At 42.0% G+C, this 17,865-nt stretch overlaps 1 protein-coding gene across 2 annotated transcripts; it reads right to left on the bottom strand.

Moving 5' to 3' along the window:
- Nucleotides 1-86: 86 nt before the first annotated feature.
- Nucleotides 87-17,784, bottom strand: zhx1 (zinc fingers and homeoboxes 1). Of its 2 annotated transcripts, XM_084945092.1 has the most exons (9): nt 16,366-17,784; nt 13,702-14,032; nt 13,126-13,589; nt 12,599-12,802; nt 12,078-12,293; nt 11,230-11,394; nt 9,850-11,073; nt 9,698-9,726; nt 6,197-6,279 (listed from the first exon to the last, which is right to left on the bottom strand). In XM_084945092.1, the coding sequence occupies exons 2-9, from the start codon at nt 13,916-13,918 to the stop codon at nt 6,276-6,278; spliced, it is 2,523 nt and encodes an 840-aa protein (XP_084801218.1). In that variant the 5' UTR covers nt 13,919-14,032; nt 16,366-17,784; the 3' UTR covers nt 6,197-6,275. The 2 variants fall into 2 exon arrangements, with proteins under 2 accessions (XP_084801217.1, XP_084801218.1); XM_084945091.1 differs by lacking the exon at nt 9,698-9,726 and having other exon boundaries at nt 87-6,279; nt 16,366-17,782.
- Between the last annotated feature and the right edge of the window lie 81 nt (nt 17,785-17,865).

The raw sequence follows: 17,865 nt of genomic DNA, 5'->3' as shown, positions 1-17,865 counted from the left end.
CAGACTTTCTGCACAACATCTGAATTTAAATGTCCTGAAACTTCATGTTTCATTATTTAAAGCAAAATGCTTCTCACACGTTCACATCCTTTGATCCAAATTTATTGGGTTTTGTCCTCAAACAAGTATAAAATATAAATCTTTTCTAAATCAACCTATCAAGCCAGAGCCTCAATAACAGCTGGGATTTTAAATTAACATTGCACACATTTCATGTCTCACAGCTGCTAGCTACAAGCCGAGGAGTGCAGGGACCACAGAGAGTATTTTCAGCCTTCTACAGCAACACTGGAGAAACAATCACACACACCAGGATTAATCAAAGGTCATCACAGAAACTTTAAGTTAGTGGAAATGTTGGTTCCACAGACGCAGAGTAACACTGATTTCAACTTTGTAAAAGCCTCAGTAGGTCAGTTTCATTCAGAGAATCTTCTCCAGTCAAAGCCTATCAGGAGATTATTTACAGCTATAGGAGTCGGTACCGCAGTTAAATTTAGGAGCGATATATTGAAATGGCTTCAAACCACTGGTTAAAGTGGAGCGTACATGTGTTCGTCCTGCATTATCTGTGTCTGTGGAGAAACAATTGTAACTAATTACATCCAGACACTGTCATGAATCAGCAAAAACAGATCTGAAGGTACACAGAGTACTGATGCAGAAAAGAAAACATTTGGGATCCAAAGCAAACCGCACCGATATGAAGGAAAAATCTGATCAGAATACAGAAGGTAAAAACTTTACAGTGAGATTAGAAAAAAAATCAATTCATGTCCACAGTTATTTTCAAATCTGACAAGGTGTATTTTCTAAAACCAAAAAGCTGGCAGCTGTAGAGTGAAAACATCTGGATTGCTGTAAGAAACATTCAGCTAACTACCTTTAAATACAGAAAACAAGTGAGGACTATAGCAGAAGTACAGCAGGTACAGATATGACATATGAGCGTAATAGGACCGCAGGTAAACTACTCAGATCACAACGTTAGCTTTTAGCTCTACAGCACAAGGTTAACTGGGATACGTGATGAATGCTGGATATAAAATCATAACTCAGTGAAAAGACACGTCAGCCTCGACATAAGCTACACATCTGTGTATTTATAGCCTCAAGAACTGTAAGACCAGATTAGACTTTACCAGAAAACATCTTTGAATAGCTGCTAATGGGACCACATCACTAATATTTATTGATGATGTGACTGCTGACAGTTTTACTCAAATGCTGTAAAACTGTACAACCATTAATACAATCCTTTCTTTAAATGCCTTAACTTAAAGCTGAAAGTCTGCACTTACATCACATCTAGATTGCTTGATTTAAAATCAACTTGAACTGTGGTGCTGTACATAGGCACTAACACAAAAGAAAAACGTGCCAGTGTCCAGATATTTATGGTTCTGACTGCATGTTTATAAAGTAATTTAGGATTAACATTTGAGCCTGATCAATCAATACTGGTCAATGTTAATGATTTGCTGACCTACTGGTATCAGCATTTATATTTAGTCAATAAAAACTAAAATGCAAAGAAAAGGCAGGAGAACCAATCATGTTATGAGTCCTGACGTTGCACAGTTTGTCCACCAGAGGGCACTCTCAACTTCCCATGTTTATAATCTGCGCTGTCATTTTATCATTATGGTCGTGTCCAAATTCATGGGCTGCATCCTCCTGAGGCCGCATTTGTAGACCGATTACGTCACAGCGACGCGCCGAAGGCTGTCCAAATTCGTAGACTCCTCCGAATGCAGCCGACAAATGCGTCCTCCTTTTCCCCGAATTTGAAGGATGGGTCGGGTGTGTCCTTCGTGGCCTACCATATCCCAGAATTCATAGCGCGGCCCAGCCAAACTCCAGTTTCCAACAATGGCGGCCGCTACTAAGTTTTAAAATTACTCATACTAATCTTTCTGGGTCACAAAATAAACTTTTAACATATTTTCAGGCGAGAAAGTAGCTGTGTAAACATCAAATATCTGCTCGGTTTATCAAGATATCGCATATTTGCAAAAGTGCTTCGACGTTTTCGGAGACGTCTGCTACCCACCAGCTCGATAGCTAGCCGGGAGCTCGAGGGTTACTGATGCGGCCGAGAACGGCACAACTCCCGGCACACCATTTTCAGATCACCGCGGACTTTCGCTGCTCGGGTTAAACGTAATATATAAGTCACTTAGACAACCTAAAAATGTTATTGTTGGGCTTTTTTCAGTGTTTTGTTTGTTCATGAGTAAATCGGTTTGGCTGAGATTAAAGTTATTCGATTAGATAAAATAAAACTTTATTAATCCCCCTGGTGGGTTCCTCCTTGGTTTTTACACAGCTGACTAAACGTCAAACAGAAAACTGATTAAACAGAAGTATGAGACAGTCGAGAATTTACGCCAGTGTCCTGTTATATTTTAGATAGCAATGAGCAGACGGCTGAGTTTATTAAACTCCACCGAGACAGCGGTGACGCTAATCTGAAGGCTAGACCGTCCAATTTCACGGCCGTTTACTTCCGGCCTACCCGACCTTCTGAGGACCCGGCCCACGTAGACCGCGAAGGCCGGGTCCTCAGGAGGATGCAGCCCATGAATTTGGACACGACCAATAAGGACTTACTAATAACTATGTATGTTCAGAGAATGTTTACGTTCGATTTTCTATGTCTAAAAGAAAACAATACTGGCTCATTAGTTGTGTTCTAATTAGCACCTCAAATAATTAGCACAATTCATTCAAACATTAATCCAGCTGACTGCATGCCTTTTCTCTTGAGTTATGATTCTACATTTTTGCAAAGTACCAAAAAGCCACTTGTGCACAGTGAACTCTAAAACTGATTCTAATTAAAAACACTAATCTATTGTACATATTGAGCCTGTCTTGCTAACAGGAAGTCCACTGTTGACTGGATAGAGTTGCAATGACAGTTTTCATAGATAGAAACATATAAAAACCATTCAAAACAGATTGACTATAATAATGAAACAGCACACTGTAAAAGACTGTGGGCTGGATACCTGGGGGCAGCATGAAGCCTAACCTGTAGACTAAATTGAGTACTGACTGCCATTTTGTACCATGTATAGACATTAGCATATGAGATCATAAATGCTTAGAAAAGAGCACAAAATGGCTGCACTTGGGGTGTTTTTTTAAAAAAATGTTGTGCAAAATAGAAATAAGTCATTAAAATAAGCTCCTCGAAACTAAAAGTAGCTCAAACTTAGCAAATATTCCAGTGATTTGAGCAACATTTTCAAAAGAAAACAGGTCCTCGAATCGCATTTTTAAGCTACATTTTCAGTTTAACCAGGATGAGGCTTCTACTGTGCCAAGTATACCAACCCCAAATATGTACAAATGTTGTTTGTCTTGGTTATTGCATGCAGTATTAGACAAAAGTATTCTTTAAAACTGTGACTCTGTTATTTTCATGACCAGGCACTCGTCACATGATGACCAAACAGATAAAAGGTTTCAGCTGGATTAAAGCTAAAGATGTTGGAAATCTAACCGCAGTGACTTCTAGTGCGACAAGTGCCCGGGGATACGTTCCAAACACTATCAAAATTCAGAACTTCGAGGTGTCTGTTTAAGGACTTAGAACTGAAGTTACCAATGTTAGCTTCAGTGTAGCTAGGCATCTAACAGTGTCAGCAGAAAGCAGAGCTCGCTCATGCATCATCATTAGTTTGAACAATCCTTCCTTAAGTTTACTGATTTCCAAAGTTGAGAGTTGGTGAAATTCTGTTCAAAACAAGCGACGAGCCACGTAGGCACAAAGGTTAACCTGCAAAGCTTCATCGGTCTCTCTCTCCTGTCAGTAAAGAACAGCAGTCGGGACAGTTCACAAAGAGTTTGAAAGAGTCAAGAAAACAGAGAGTGGAGCTTTATTTGGTAGTCTTCTCGCCGCAGAGGGAAAGCTGTGCCACGTCTTCATCACAACGATTCCTCCGATGAGAGAAAGCAACTTTATCCAAGAACGTCTTTTAGTTTTCCAAAGCGTTTTTCAGTTTTCAGTCCCTTTGCCTCTGTGCCTGCTTACGCTGCAGACAATTTACCGAGACAGAGAGCCAATACGACGCCGCTAATGTTTACACCTTGGGAAGAGCGCAATAGTCACTTATTTGACAAAAGAACACAGGAGGAGAGGGGTAAAGCAGCGGGCAGGGGCGTGTAGAAACAAGAGGGAGACACGGGAAACGGTTCCCTTGATTTAAAGCAACAACAGGATTACAAGACATATAATGCAAATGCGTTTTCAAACCAAGAAATCTTGAAAAATTGGGCTCAAATTGTGCAATTTAGTGAAACAACATGTTGGGTGATTGTTCTATTATTTTCAGTCATATAAACATCCAACTATGAAACAAATATATTATTAAAAAAGTGATTAAACTGGTAACATTCCAGGTTAGTACAAATAAAAAAAAAGGCAAAACACTGGTTCAGTTTGTAGTCGTACAAAACAGATTTGGTCTTCCATTTCATGGAATTAAATGAGATTAAGGTGCCTAATCAGTATTTAGTCCACTATGAACACAAGTGGACAAAGTGCATTGATTTTTAAAGTTTACTTTAGGTGCTTCAGGTTTCTCTCTTCAGTGCAGAAAGGAGTCAGATTGTTATTTGAAATACTGCCTAACTGTTTTTGCTTTTATTTTTCTAAAGTACGAGTCAAAGCCATCATGATTCACAGGCCTCATATCACTGATGTGGTGCTAACTGCAGTCTTGTTAAGGTGAGAACTTGCTTTTATTTGCACGATTTTAGGGAAACTTACAGGTCACCACTAGTAAAACACTGCAGGAAATTTTTCGCGTCTGTGTTGTTATTTCACTGGAACCAGAGGTCCATCTCCCAGTGGCCCTTATTTAGTGCACAAATGGTGCCTTTGTAGCTCACTGCCCAGAAGACAACACATTCAACTTCACATAAACTCTCTCATTCTCATGATCTACACAAGCCCCTTTAAAAAGGTCAGAACAGATCACAGGAGGTGTTTTATCAAAAGGTGAAAGCAGTGCATATTAAACGCATTCTTTCCCATCCGACCTGTAGGTGTTATGTTAAAAATCTATAAGAGTAATGAAATAATGAGCAAGTATAAAGGGAAGACTTGAATAGACATCCTGTGTTATTTAATGCCTGGCCTTGGCATTCATTCAGCATTAAGGTACTTTTTTCTCATATCATTTCACACAGATCATCAAATTCATGTCAGCTCGAATAACCTGCTGATTCTCTTGATCTGCTCTTCACAGGTGCTAAAAAACAGGTTAAATGAAATCCCACAGTCATGTGCTGGTTTCACTGGATACACTGCTCAGCAGTGACATCTAGCTGCAATACATTTTCAAGCACCTTTTTAAGTATAACTGCTCAGAGGAGGGTGGGCATTCACAGAATTACAAATTGAAATTTGAATTCAGGCCCTTGCTCACAACTTATCAAACACTCCTTCCAGAAGAAAAGCAGCAACAGTGTGTGAAAGGGGGCAGCTTAGTAGCTTCATTTAAACAGGCAAGGAGTGCAAATTAACAAGGAGCAAAATCTGCCGTTTAGACAGTTTGCTTCCTTTTAAAAAAAAGGGTTTAATGGATGTGTTTGGATTCAACATATTTTTGGATACCTATCTCACTGACAGTTGTCATCCTCAGCTCAGCTTGAAGATTGCATTTCACGCCATTCCTCTTTATAAACATTATGTAGGTGCTGCTTTATAAGCGTTATCAAAGTTTCATGTGCCTCTGTGTGGGGTCGGATTCTTGTTTTCACCTTAGTTACAGTGAGAGATTGAGCTAAAGCTAATAGTCCGTGTCTTAGTGTCACATAGATGTGACTCGGAAACAGCTTGAAAAGCAAATGAATGTGGAGAACTACACATGCAAATCAGTGGATAAAAACACTTGGTCTAGCTAACTGCCATCCAGCGTCGATTCCTCCAAACAGTATTTCTTGTAACATTCAGTTAAGCTTCACCCTGCTTCCCCACAATTGCTAGTCTTCAGAAACGGACAAAGATTTCTTGACGCTGCGTGATGGCTCCCAAACCTCACTGTCGTCTGTGTCATCACCATCCTCCTCCTCGTCCTCCTCCTCATCTTCTTCATCTCCCTGCCCTGCGCCTGTCTGCTCGTCGGTGGCCATTGACTCTCCCTGCGTCTCCTCTCCATCCTCCTGTGTTCCTTCATCTCCATCAGTCCTCTGTGCGCTTGGTTCCAGGAAAGGATCTAACCCCACGTCCAAGCGTCGCTGCACCTCGGCGAACCACTCCCTCACCTTTCGACAAACAGAGAAAGAGGAGGTCATGACCTCAGAAGGTTATTTCTCAGCTTCGAGGTGGTTGAAAATACTTTCACTTTACTAGTGAGTGTTAATGACATGAAGACCAGTTAGGTCCATGCAACCCTTAGTACGTTTTCTGTAACAATCCTGATTATCTTTTAACTAGTGGCACAGAGACACAACCCTAGCCTCAGGGGGTCACAAGCTAGCATAGTGCTGGTCCAGGATAAATGGAAGGTTTGCCTCAAGAAAGGAATGTGGTGAAAAATCTGTGCCAAATACCAAATCTGTGTCAAATAAAGTGGACTCATTCATTGCGGTGACCCATGGAGAAATAAGAGAGCAGGCAAAAGTACTTTAACTCATTATCTTTTGACTAAATATACATTATTGGGCCACATCTCTTAATCTTTGAATTCAGCTTTTTTTCAATGTCATTGCAGCAGATGTACAATATCAAGTAACTAGCATGGCAAAGGGCCTTTATAAACATTTGTAAAAGAACAGGTTGTTCTGCAGAGATCACTGAATTTAAGCGTAGTGCTGTAATAGGATCTCGTCACTGAAAACATTTCCAGATATTTCTAGGTACAGTGTTTCACAATCAGTGGTAAGTGGTAATACAGCAAAGTGGAAGTGTTTAGGAACCACAGACACTTACAGAGCACTCTGCTGACTCAGTAATTGCAGAGATCCAAACCTCCTTTGACATTAACATCAGCATCCCAGTGTCGACTGGGAGCTTCATTGCACTAATTTCAATAACTGAGCAGCTCCTTTAGATGTTCCATGTAGGTGGCCCAGTATTTTGTCTATACAGTATACAGCGGTCCCTCGCTATAACGCGGTTCACCTTCCGCAGCCTCACTGTTTTTGTGCAATTTTGCATGCTTTTTTTTAACAGCGCATTGTGTTCTGCGTCCTGATTGGCTGTAGATAGAGCTGGGCGATATAAGATTTTTTCATATCACGATATGCTTTTTTCATTTCAGGCGATAACGATATATATCACGATATAACCCAAATAACTATATTTGTAAGATTTAAATGTGCCGTTGCTCACAAGTAAAATGTGAAATAATCAGCAGCTTGTTTTGATTTAAATATTTATTTCCCATAATAAGTTCAACAGGGTAGATGTACTTAAAATGAGGCTTCAGTTTAGGCAAAATAAAGGCAAATATTACAAACTACACAAAAGGCAGCCGCTAAAGCATTTAAGTTTCAAAATAGAGCAAACAAAACAGACTACTAAATTGTCAATTCCACTTAGAAACAAAATATTAATTCTAAAAATAAATCTTAGTTTATTTTATAGAAGAAGAGACAAAATTGACTAACTTATTTAATATTGCTTTGGAAGCGCTGTCTGAGAAATGTTTATGTCCAAGGAGTTGGTAACGAGGATCCATTACCTTAATTAGCTGCTTGAATCCTTCATTTTCGACTGTGTTTATTGGTAGCATGTCTTTAGCAAGACAGTAAGCTATGGCATTCGTTATGTTGCTATGTCTCTTAGCTTTTTTGTCATATGGTAAGACGCTGGAGAAAGCCGACTCAACTGACTGTTGCTGCTTCGCAGGGATTCCCCTGGTTGTTTTCGATGACGAATTAGCGCTTTCAGTCAGAGATTGAGCGTGCTCTAGAGGGTAGCACTGCTTCAGGTGATAAAAAAAAGGTTTGTTGTATTTCCAGACTTTGTGGGAACATGCTTTCGGCACAATTTACAGTGCGCGTTACTCTGTTTTTTGTCAGACTTCAAATAGCTGAAATACCTCCACACTACGGAACTTCTCTGGCCTTTCCTTTCGACAATCTCTCCGGCATTGGAACCGTCATCTGTGTTCTCTTCGGTAACCTGGTCACCCAAGCTCTCGGTTGATTTTTCTCTAGTTGGCACACTCATTTCCTCCATTACCCGGTCGGCACGGCGGCTGGCTGCTTCCCAAACAAATACACATGTGCGGCTTGGCACTTGTGCTCACAAGTCACGTGACGTGGTTCGGCTCTGCGCTACTTAATTTGGATTGGCTGTTCTTTTTTTTTATAAGAGAGGAAGAGAGAGAGAGATGAGGTCTATCACAATAGTTTCATTTTTCTATCGAGAAAAAGTTATTTCGCAATACATATCGTTATCGTTCTATCGCCCAGCTCTAGCTGTAGACCACTGTCAATCAATCTCCTCTGTGCCGTGTCTCCTGTACAGTACAGAATGCGTTCAGCTTGTCAAATTTACACAAATCTTCGATCGCTAGCAGTGTGACTCTGAAGTGCTGCACTGTATGTTTGTAAGTTTTCTCCCCAACAAACACAACAATGCCGATAAAACGTTTTGCACCGTCAAAGGCAACCGCGGGTGCCTTTGGTTTCATTCTATAATACTGGACGTTTGATAGTGTTTAAACAAGAGAGAAAAGTGTCTGAGAAATGTGTATAAAGTGTGTAGTGAGGGGTTTTACAGCCTTACAAAATCTATAATAACTGTAAAAAATAAAGTTGGCTACTTTGCGAATTTCACTTAACGCGGGTTATTTTTAGAACGCAATAAACGAGGGATCACTGTATACCAAATCATCTCATAAGGGTTTTTTTTTTAGGTAAAAACAAAGTATTTAAAAACCAGAATGTCAATAATACAGAAGCTTATCAAGCTCATAATCCAACACAGTCCACAGGCTACTGTAATGAGTGAAGAACAGAAAGGAGTCTAAGGAGCTTGAAAAAGAAAAGCGTCTGGACTTTTTTAAGTTGCTTGAAGACGTTTCACCTCTCATCCGAGAAGCCGCTTTTCTTCCCAAGCTCCTTAGACTACGATGACCTGGATGACTGAGAACCTTCACAGACAAACAGAAAGGAGGTTACAAGTTTTCCTGTTACTATACTAACTAAATTGCACAAACTAAAGATAATTAAACTAAAATTAATTAAAATCTACAAGAATGCACACAAACAATCATATTCATGGTTATGGGCACTTTTCCCAAAAATTGCTACTCCACCTAGGGCAGGGGAGTCCAACTTCAGGCCTCTAAAGGCGGTCTCCTGCAGGTTTTAGATATCACCCTTGGTCAACACACCTAAATCAACTGACTAGTTCATTACCAAGCCTCCGGAGAACTTCAAGACATGTTGAAGAGGTAATTTAGCCATTTAAATCAGCTGTGTTGGATCAAGGACACATCTAAAACCTGCAGGACACCGGCCCTTGAGTCCTGGAGTTGGACACCCATCCCTAGGTGGTGTAGCGATTCTTGGGAAACGTGTTTATAAAACTATAAATACAACCCTGACACTGAGCAGAATTTAGGTGAAGACCTTTTAAGTGATCGCTGTGCAAGTTTCTCTAAAATCTGACCAATATTTATAATTCTTGTGAATTGCACTATGAAGGACGGATGGACAGATGCCTCACCATTGCATCCGTCCATTTGGCTGGATGAGCTAAAATAGGAAGAGATTTTAAAGAAGAAATATTGTTCAATTCTGCAGTTATTATTGTTGTTATTATTATTTTACTTTCCTCACCTAAGAGGAAAGGTGGTCCTAGGAGTTACTTGTTCTTACCTGTTCATAGCTCATGTTGGTCTTGGTGACAAGCTCGTCCAGATCTTGCTCATTGAGGAAGTGGTGCTTCAAGTAGTACTCCTTCAGGATCTCCTTCCCAGTCTTGAACTTCTTCGATGGGGTTGGCCTGTCGACATCCGAACTTAAAGAGGTGGACCTTCTTGGCTGCTTCCTGGTTCGGGATCGTCCCCACCCACGATTTCGTCCACGTCTTTTCCGACTGCCGCTTCCCAGTTTACTCCCACCTCCGCTGTTTGGTCCTTCGATGTTGCCACTTTGGTATTGAAAGAACCACTTCAGGTTTCCGTTCTTCCAGGAATACCGAGAGTCTCCGAACCAGCTGACAATGTAGGAGCGAGGAAGGCCGCTTTCCTCTGCCAGCTGATCGTACTCCTCTGGTGTGGGCCACTGGGTCCTAACAAAGGCACTTTTCAGAATATGGAGCTGCTCCGGAGTCTTTTTACTCTTGTCCTTAATGTCCTTCTTGTTGCTGCTGGGCAAATGCTTGGTGCGATTCCCAGGAGGAGTTTGACTACCTTTTCGAGATGAGGAGGCAGGAGGTGAAGAAGAGGCCGTTGCTCCTGTTCCTCCCCCTTCTCGTGCTTTTGCTCCATCTGTTTCTATTTTTCCTCCTTCAGAGGAATCTGGAGACGAGGTGCTGACGGATGGCATTTTTCGTCTCTCAGTGAACCAGGCGTCAATTTCCCTCCGTGTCAGTTTAGTCTCCGTCCTCAGACGGCTCAGCTCTTCATCTGAAGGTGTGGTGTTCTTCTCAAAACTCTCCTCCAGCACCACAAGCTGCTCCGGCGTCTTCTCCTTAAACTTCTGCAGGGTAAAGTCCGGAAACGGGTTCCACGTTTTGGGACGGGTCTCCTTCTCCTTCACGGGAGGTGTACGTGGAGGATGGGGTGATGTCGGGGTCTCGTCGCTGGAGTCGATAACAATGGTGGTGTTAGCAGCGCTGCTACATGTGCCCCCGCTTCTACCACCTCCGTCGTGAAACACGATGACGTGGCTGTTCTTGGAGTTGCGCTGGTTGTACCTGGTGTCACTGAACCACTTTTTGATCTCCCCTTTCGTCAGGTTGGTAAGTTTCATCAATCGGGCAATTTCAGCATCTGTGACAAAGTGGTTCTTCAGGTAGCTGGCTTTCAGCTCCGCCAGCTGCTCTTTGGATTTCTTAGGTCGCATGCTGAATGTGTCAACACTGAGGGCTGAGTTCTCCTTAGAGACAGAAGGAAAAGGTTACATTTTATTTACATTTTTTTTCTCCAACACAGTTCTAGCTGAAAGAAACACCACAAGGTCATTTTTGTGTACTGATTATAAAGCCATTAAAGGTTCTTGTTGGTAGCACTGAGCTGTAAGTGCTTTCCACACCTGTGGTGAAAGAGAGGGAGGCTGGATAGTGGTAGCCCGCTTCAGCTCACTGTTTGTCAGGGTGGGCTGGCAGGAAACTCTGCTGGAGCTCTGGGACTGGCTAGGCAACCCTGCCACTGTCAGGGTGATGGGACTGGTCACTGGAAGGTTGCCTCCTGGGCCAACCTACATAGCATCAGAAAAAAATAATAATAAGGGACAGAGATGTGATGTTTTGTTTAAAGGGAAAACATGTTTATAAAACAAAAGTGTTTTTTAAGTGTTTAACCGCTGTAATATTTTCATGTACTTGTGCTAGTGGCTTTTTTGGCAAGACTCCAATTCCCATCTCCTCTCATGTCTGGCTAAAGACCAAAATCAACAGAGGTCAGAACATCCAGCTCACTCAGAAAGAATTCAGTTCTCACACACCAAAGTGAGAGTAATAATTCACCTATTTGTTCTGCATTCATTTGGTATAAGAGGCTCGGTTCCAGAGATGCAAAGCAACGTCAACATTGGGTGTAAAAGCACGAGAGAAGTCTGTGTGTCCATCAGTACTGTTGTTTCTTAGTGGCTAATTTAGTATTACTGGAATTCAGAATGCAATCAAAGCCAGCTTTTATGGAATTGGTTTTTCAAACAGTTAAAGTGATGTGCTCATTTTCAAATCGTCACTGTGACATCGACAGGAAAGCTATTCATATGCGCACACCTTCTTAGATGGATTTGTAATTGATTACTCCTTTCTTTGCATTACATTACTACTCATTCAGACTAGTTCATTGTACCTGAGACAAGGTGAAAAGCTGAGAAGCCCAAGCCAGGTTAAGGCCGGGTCAAATGTAACACGTGTTTTCCTTACCTACCTGTGTGAACACGAGGCCAGGCTGGCCCACTATCTGGCAGGTCTGAAGGATGGACTGCAGACCGTTAGCAGCAGCCGACAGCTGGTGAGCAGGTATGACAGTGATAGTCTGAGGCACAGTGTGCACCGTGCCATTAAACTGCTTCCTCCTGGCCTCTTCCACTTCTTCTGGAGTCCAGCTGACACCGTGCTTCAGCCTCTGAGCTGAGAACCACACCTGCAACACAGATCGAGTACATCTGACTCTAATATTTTGTTTTAAAGTATACTTTAAAACAGTCCGTTTGTAGATGAAAAATGGGAATTCCAATTGAGGTAGCTTTTCACTTGTAAAACAACAAGTAATACTACACTACAAAAACAATGATGGCCATAACACAAAAGTAATTATCAGTAATGAGCCTCTGAATTCCTTACTGGTGAATCACCAATATATCAGATTTTAGTCCTACTTACTTAAATGTGTGAAAAATATTCAAAGTAAGAACTAAGAAATCATGAAAGCTTTATGAGCAGAGGTACCTTGATCTGTTCCTCTGTGAACTGTGTCTGTGCTGCCAGGCTGCTGATCTCAGCCATGGAGGGGTAAGGGAACTTCTTATATGTGGTGCCCAGCAGAGGGTTGGTGTCCATAGCGGCACTGTAGGAGGGGATGCTGCTAAGTGGAATCAGCAGCTGGGGCTGAGCTGCTGCTGTGTTTTGCTGGGCCTGGAAGGCAGAGAGCACCTGGAACAAAGAAAGAGAGGGATGGAAATGAGAAATGTCATCCATGCAGAGCAGCTAAAGGAGAGATGGTGTCCAAGCACTATTTGGCAGGCTTCTGACCAGCTGAAGTGTTCCTGAACGAGGCAATGAATATTTATCAGCTGAAGGGCTGCTATTATGCTGTTGATATTTAACATTACAGCAACCCTTTGTCCAAAAGCTTGCAGCAGGTTTTAGGTACAGACCGCTGCTGGGTCTCACCACATGCATTAATTGCTCACAGGCACTGGTAAAATCGGAATTCGTACAGCTGTAAAACACATGACATTATATAGTGTCTCTACCTGTGCCAGACCAGCAGGCAGGACTGTGGGATTTAAAATGGATGACTTCCTCTGCTGTTCAAACTGAGGGGTGATCAGCAAGCCGCCTCCCCCGAGCTTCATGGAGTCGTGCATGAGCATCTCCACAGACGTCATCGGCCCCGGAGGAGCTTCAATGGGTTCCTGCTCCCCACCCAACTCTCCCTCGCCACCTCCTCCAAAAGCCTCCGCTGCCTCGTCTGCCGATTTCAGGGACACAGCGATTCTCTTGGGTTCAGATTTGGTCTTCATCCTCATGATCGGGGTCTTGCTGAGAGAGATGGCAGCAACTGCCGCGGGGTCTGCTCCCCCCTCCTCAGGGGTGTCACACTGTTGCTCGTGGGTGGGCTGGTCGCTGCTCAGATCCTCAGGAGGATTTGTAGTGCTGCTTTTCAGTGACGGACCGACAGCCTCTCTGTTGTCTACAGTAGATACACCAGGTTCATCTGTAGTATAAACAGTAACAATAATGCAGCATTCATTATTTACAGCACATCTGTGTATACTAAGTATATTACAGGTTTGTCAGGTGAGAATGAGACCAAGAAAGAGTCTTACCTGAATCTGGTGGAACAGGAACAACAACTACAGCCTGCCCCAGCTCCTCTGCAGTCAGCCCCTCCTCCGTTCCCTCCTTCACCTTTCCCTCCTCCTCCTCCCCAGCGTCTTCCTCCTTCGTTTTCTCTGTTTTCTCCTCCACCTCCTCTTGCTCCTGTTCAACCACATCAGAGGGCACCACCATGCAAGGTGTGGTGGATTTCCGGCGGCTCGACATTATCAAACCAAACTTTTTACTTCTCCGGCAAAACTAGATGCGTGGCAGAACTGCCGAGACTCACATATCGCAAGCAAACGTGCTCCCACTTTAAAGTCCTTGAATTCTGTATTTCTGTTGAAAAACACACACACAGACAAAACAATTATTCAAATAATCTGCCCACTGTTGCTTAAGCGTTCCTGTTGTTGTTATCAAATCTTTCCTTTGCTGCCAAAGGTAAGAAACTGTGTGTGGGACAGGAGTTCAGTTTTCAGCTAGTAAAAACAAGTCGCTGTGCATTTGTTACTGAGTTGAGTGTTTTAAAGAGGCACGTAGGGAAGGGCATTACAAGTAAGCCCAAGCTATTTAACCTGATTGAATGCAGGTTTAATTAATTACAAAGCGTAATTACGCTGAAGGCTTAAAACTCCAACTTATTCTTACAAAATGACTGGACAGGTTTTTATTTATTGTTTCTTTTATTCTTTGTGTTTGATTTTATTAACAAACGACTTCAGGCCCCCAGTTTGGGCGGGCAATCCTTAGGAAAGCTGCAACACCACAGTCTGTAACATTCGGCGAGTGTGCTATTTTAAGAACAGAAGCTTAATGATTGCCTAAATGTCATGCATTTAGGAGACGTCTATGAACTGGAGCTACACATGCTGCACTAGCTTTGTACAATTACTACCTTCAGGATATGATTCATAAAACCCACATAAGACTTTCACTTCATCTTTAAGGCTTTTACCACTTAACTAGCAGTAAAGGTGTCAATGACGGTGGGGTTAACCTCTGATACTGTTACCAATTTCAGTTTAGAGCATTACTATGGAATCATGCTGACCGACAGCAGTCACTATTTAAGATTAAACAATCACCCAAACAAATCATTGATTAACACAGTGAGTTCCACCCTATGCTGCAGATGAAATCCCCATGAGGTGATTTCTTTTTTCATCTCGAATGAAGTTATTCATCATGTTCATTCATCAGTATACTGCAATATGTGTCTTTAATTACTTTGTGTGTGATGTGACTTAGTGATGATGTTATAACAGTGAGACAACTAGGCCAGTTAAGTTATATTTTTACATAGTGCACTGCACAGGCTACGAACTGCACAGTCCTTCAGATGATGATGTAACTGCATGAAATTGAGGCGAAACTAAAACTTGATCAGCTGAGTTCTCTGCCTCCTAAAGTCATCACAGACACTTGTGAATTTATACCAGAGACATTAAAAGAGAGATACTGCAACAGCAAACATGGTGCTACAAGCATAACTTCAAAGAGTGAGAAGACTGTTAAAAACAAAATCTCATTTTAAGGCAAATTCAGCTAAATTTTAAGCATTTTTTTTAATCAGATTTGATGAGTGATTTGATACATGTGGTATATTTGACCGTTGAAAACAAGCAGCCTTCAGTCAGTGTATGTCACATGTTATTAACAGGTTATTATTAGGCTATTAATAACAGGTGTTACACATAATACACTGGGCACAGAAGGTAACAAGAAATAATCATACAGGACTTAAAAGGGGCCGCATCCTCATATACAGTCACGTGAAAAAATCTGAACAAGCAGAGACTGGATCCGCTTTGAAACAGTTAAATCCAGCTGAAGAAGATATTCAAATAAATGACAGTAAATTTACATTTAGATAAACAAAGGAGATCCATCAAATTTGAGTCAGGTGTTTGAGATTAGGTGCCGGTGATAACAACCTTCTTCGGAAGTGACAGTGAGTTCTGTTTTATTTAAACTTTGACATCTGTGATCTTGAAGTGTGTGGCGTCATCCTGTCAAGGTCTAAAGAGCCCTTTGAGGCCTTCAGAATACATCTTGTAGTTGTGGAGATTATAAGTTTGGCAAGGGCTTTAAAAAAGACCGCTAAAATGACTTAAATTAGTCAGATCAGGATATATTAAAGCAATTATGGTAGGGGGATCATATCATAATCTATTTCATTATTTACATCTCGCTTTAAGGCACAGATTTCCTGCTCAAAAATAATATTTGAATTCACTTTGCATGTGTCTTTGCGAATTAAGAGTTCAACTTAACAGCTTATGGATGCCAGGTTGTTGACTGTGACACAAGTGCTACAGCAAATAAGCAAACATTTTCCTCTAACACGCCTCTGCACACGCTTTGAGCCAACTTCTCCTGACTTGTTGCTGGTAAAGTCACCCTAACAGATTACACAGAGGTGTGGACGGCATGCTACGCTGCTCTGCCATCATGCGCTCATTTGCATCAACTGTTAGCAACTCAATAATGTGGAGGTGTGAGCTAGCTCATTCGTTATAATTATTAATGCCACGTTCAAGCTACGAATTATTAAACAAAATATGGTTAGTTCGACTCTAAGGCATCCGACACGTACAAAGAAATGGGCCAACTAGCCAGTGTTAGCCGGGCCAGTCATAATTATTGATCACGTCTGGCGGTAAACTTACTGGAACTACTGAAATGTGCACTGTGTTGCTACCAGGCTGTCGAGACAAGGCGAGGAGTGATTTCCTGGGTCTCAGCAGAGCAGCTCTCAGCTCCTCTCTGGTGGTATCTGTCGGCGTCTCTGCTTTACCCCGGCTAACCGCTCAGACCCGAGCCTGGCCCGGGACCGCAGCAGCGTTAACGTTATCCGGGCAAACGGGTCTTCCCAAACCCAGCCGAGGGACGCAGACAGACAGACGGACCGGTCTAACGGCTACGGCTGTCGTTGGCAGATGCTGGAAAACACCGGACATCTCCCTCTCTCCCCGTCGGAGCAGGTTACTTCACGCCAAAGCGGGGGCTTCTTTGTCAAAGTTGAACCACCGAACGAACGCACGGGAGTTACATTCATACCGTGCTGTTTGCTGACCCAATTCTCTGATTTTTTTTTTAACGGCAGATTTTTTTAATGATCAAACGGCGTCATCATTCAATGTAATACGTCCTGACGTCATTCCTCGGCGACTCTCTCTCTGTGCTCTTAAAAATTTTGGGGAGAAATTTTAGGCTACAAAATGCCCAATTTAACAGCACTACAGTGGACTCGGTGTGAGCTTGTTTTAGCCGTGATATCCTTAGAGAGTAACTGCGTGTCAAACAGCGTGTGCGGCGGGCCGTAAACTCATCATTTCCCCGATCCGGCTGCGTGCCAAAATGTCCTTACATGACCTGTCAGGGCACGATGAGAAGCTACTTAAGGACAACACTGACAATGCAGACTTTCCTTTCAACGCACGCGATACTGTGTACAGTTGCTGTTCAGGCTTTTCTCGTGATTATTTTCACTTTTGAAAAAAGGGGCTATAATGTAAAGAGCTTTTTAAGCTGCCGTAAAAAACGTATTTTATATATTTAAAATAAAACGAGGTCGCCTCCTTTTGGCTATAAACAATAACAAGAATGCGTCAGAGTATAATGCAACAGTCATACATGAAGCGCGGTATAACTGGTTAAACACTTCAGGTTGTATTTACTTCGTTTTTTGTTATCAGTTAGTTATCACTGGCATTACGCAACCAAAATCAGTGTGTGGATCATTATAAATGCACTTCATTGAGTTAATGTGCCATAATAAAGTCACATGGTTGTTAGGAGACAGGTTATGAGCATCTGTGAAGGGATGAATGCCTAAAATGGGGTCACATTTTAAAAAATCCTGGATCCTCAATTTCCCATAATGCAATTATTTAATCTCTCCAGTCTACCTATTCTTAACAATGGTCGTTAAAAGTATTATCTATATATAAGACCAGATAAGTTTGTTTGTGTAGTCCCGCTGCAGTCGCTGATAACAACTTGTAAAACTTTCTAAACCTGATTGGCTTTCGAACAGTCAACCACAACTTGTAGTAGTGAAATACAGGAAGTGATAGTATTATGATGCTTTCTAATACAGAGTCTGCTGATACCCTGAAGTGCACAAATATAGCAGATTTCTGTGGACCTAGTCATTTTTAAATGAT

The sequence above is a fragment of the Perissodus microlepis genome, chromosome 11 (genome assembly GCF_051167445.1).
Source record: "Perissodus microlepis isolate ML-2025 ecotype Zambia chromosome 11, ASM5116744v1, whole genome shotgun sequence".
Taxonomy (NCBI): Eukaryota; Metazoa; Chordata; class Actinopteri; order Cichliformes; family Cichlidae; genus Perissodus; species Perissodus microlepis.
This window is presented reverse-complemented; position numbering and strand designations above follow the sequence as displayed.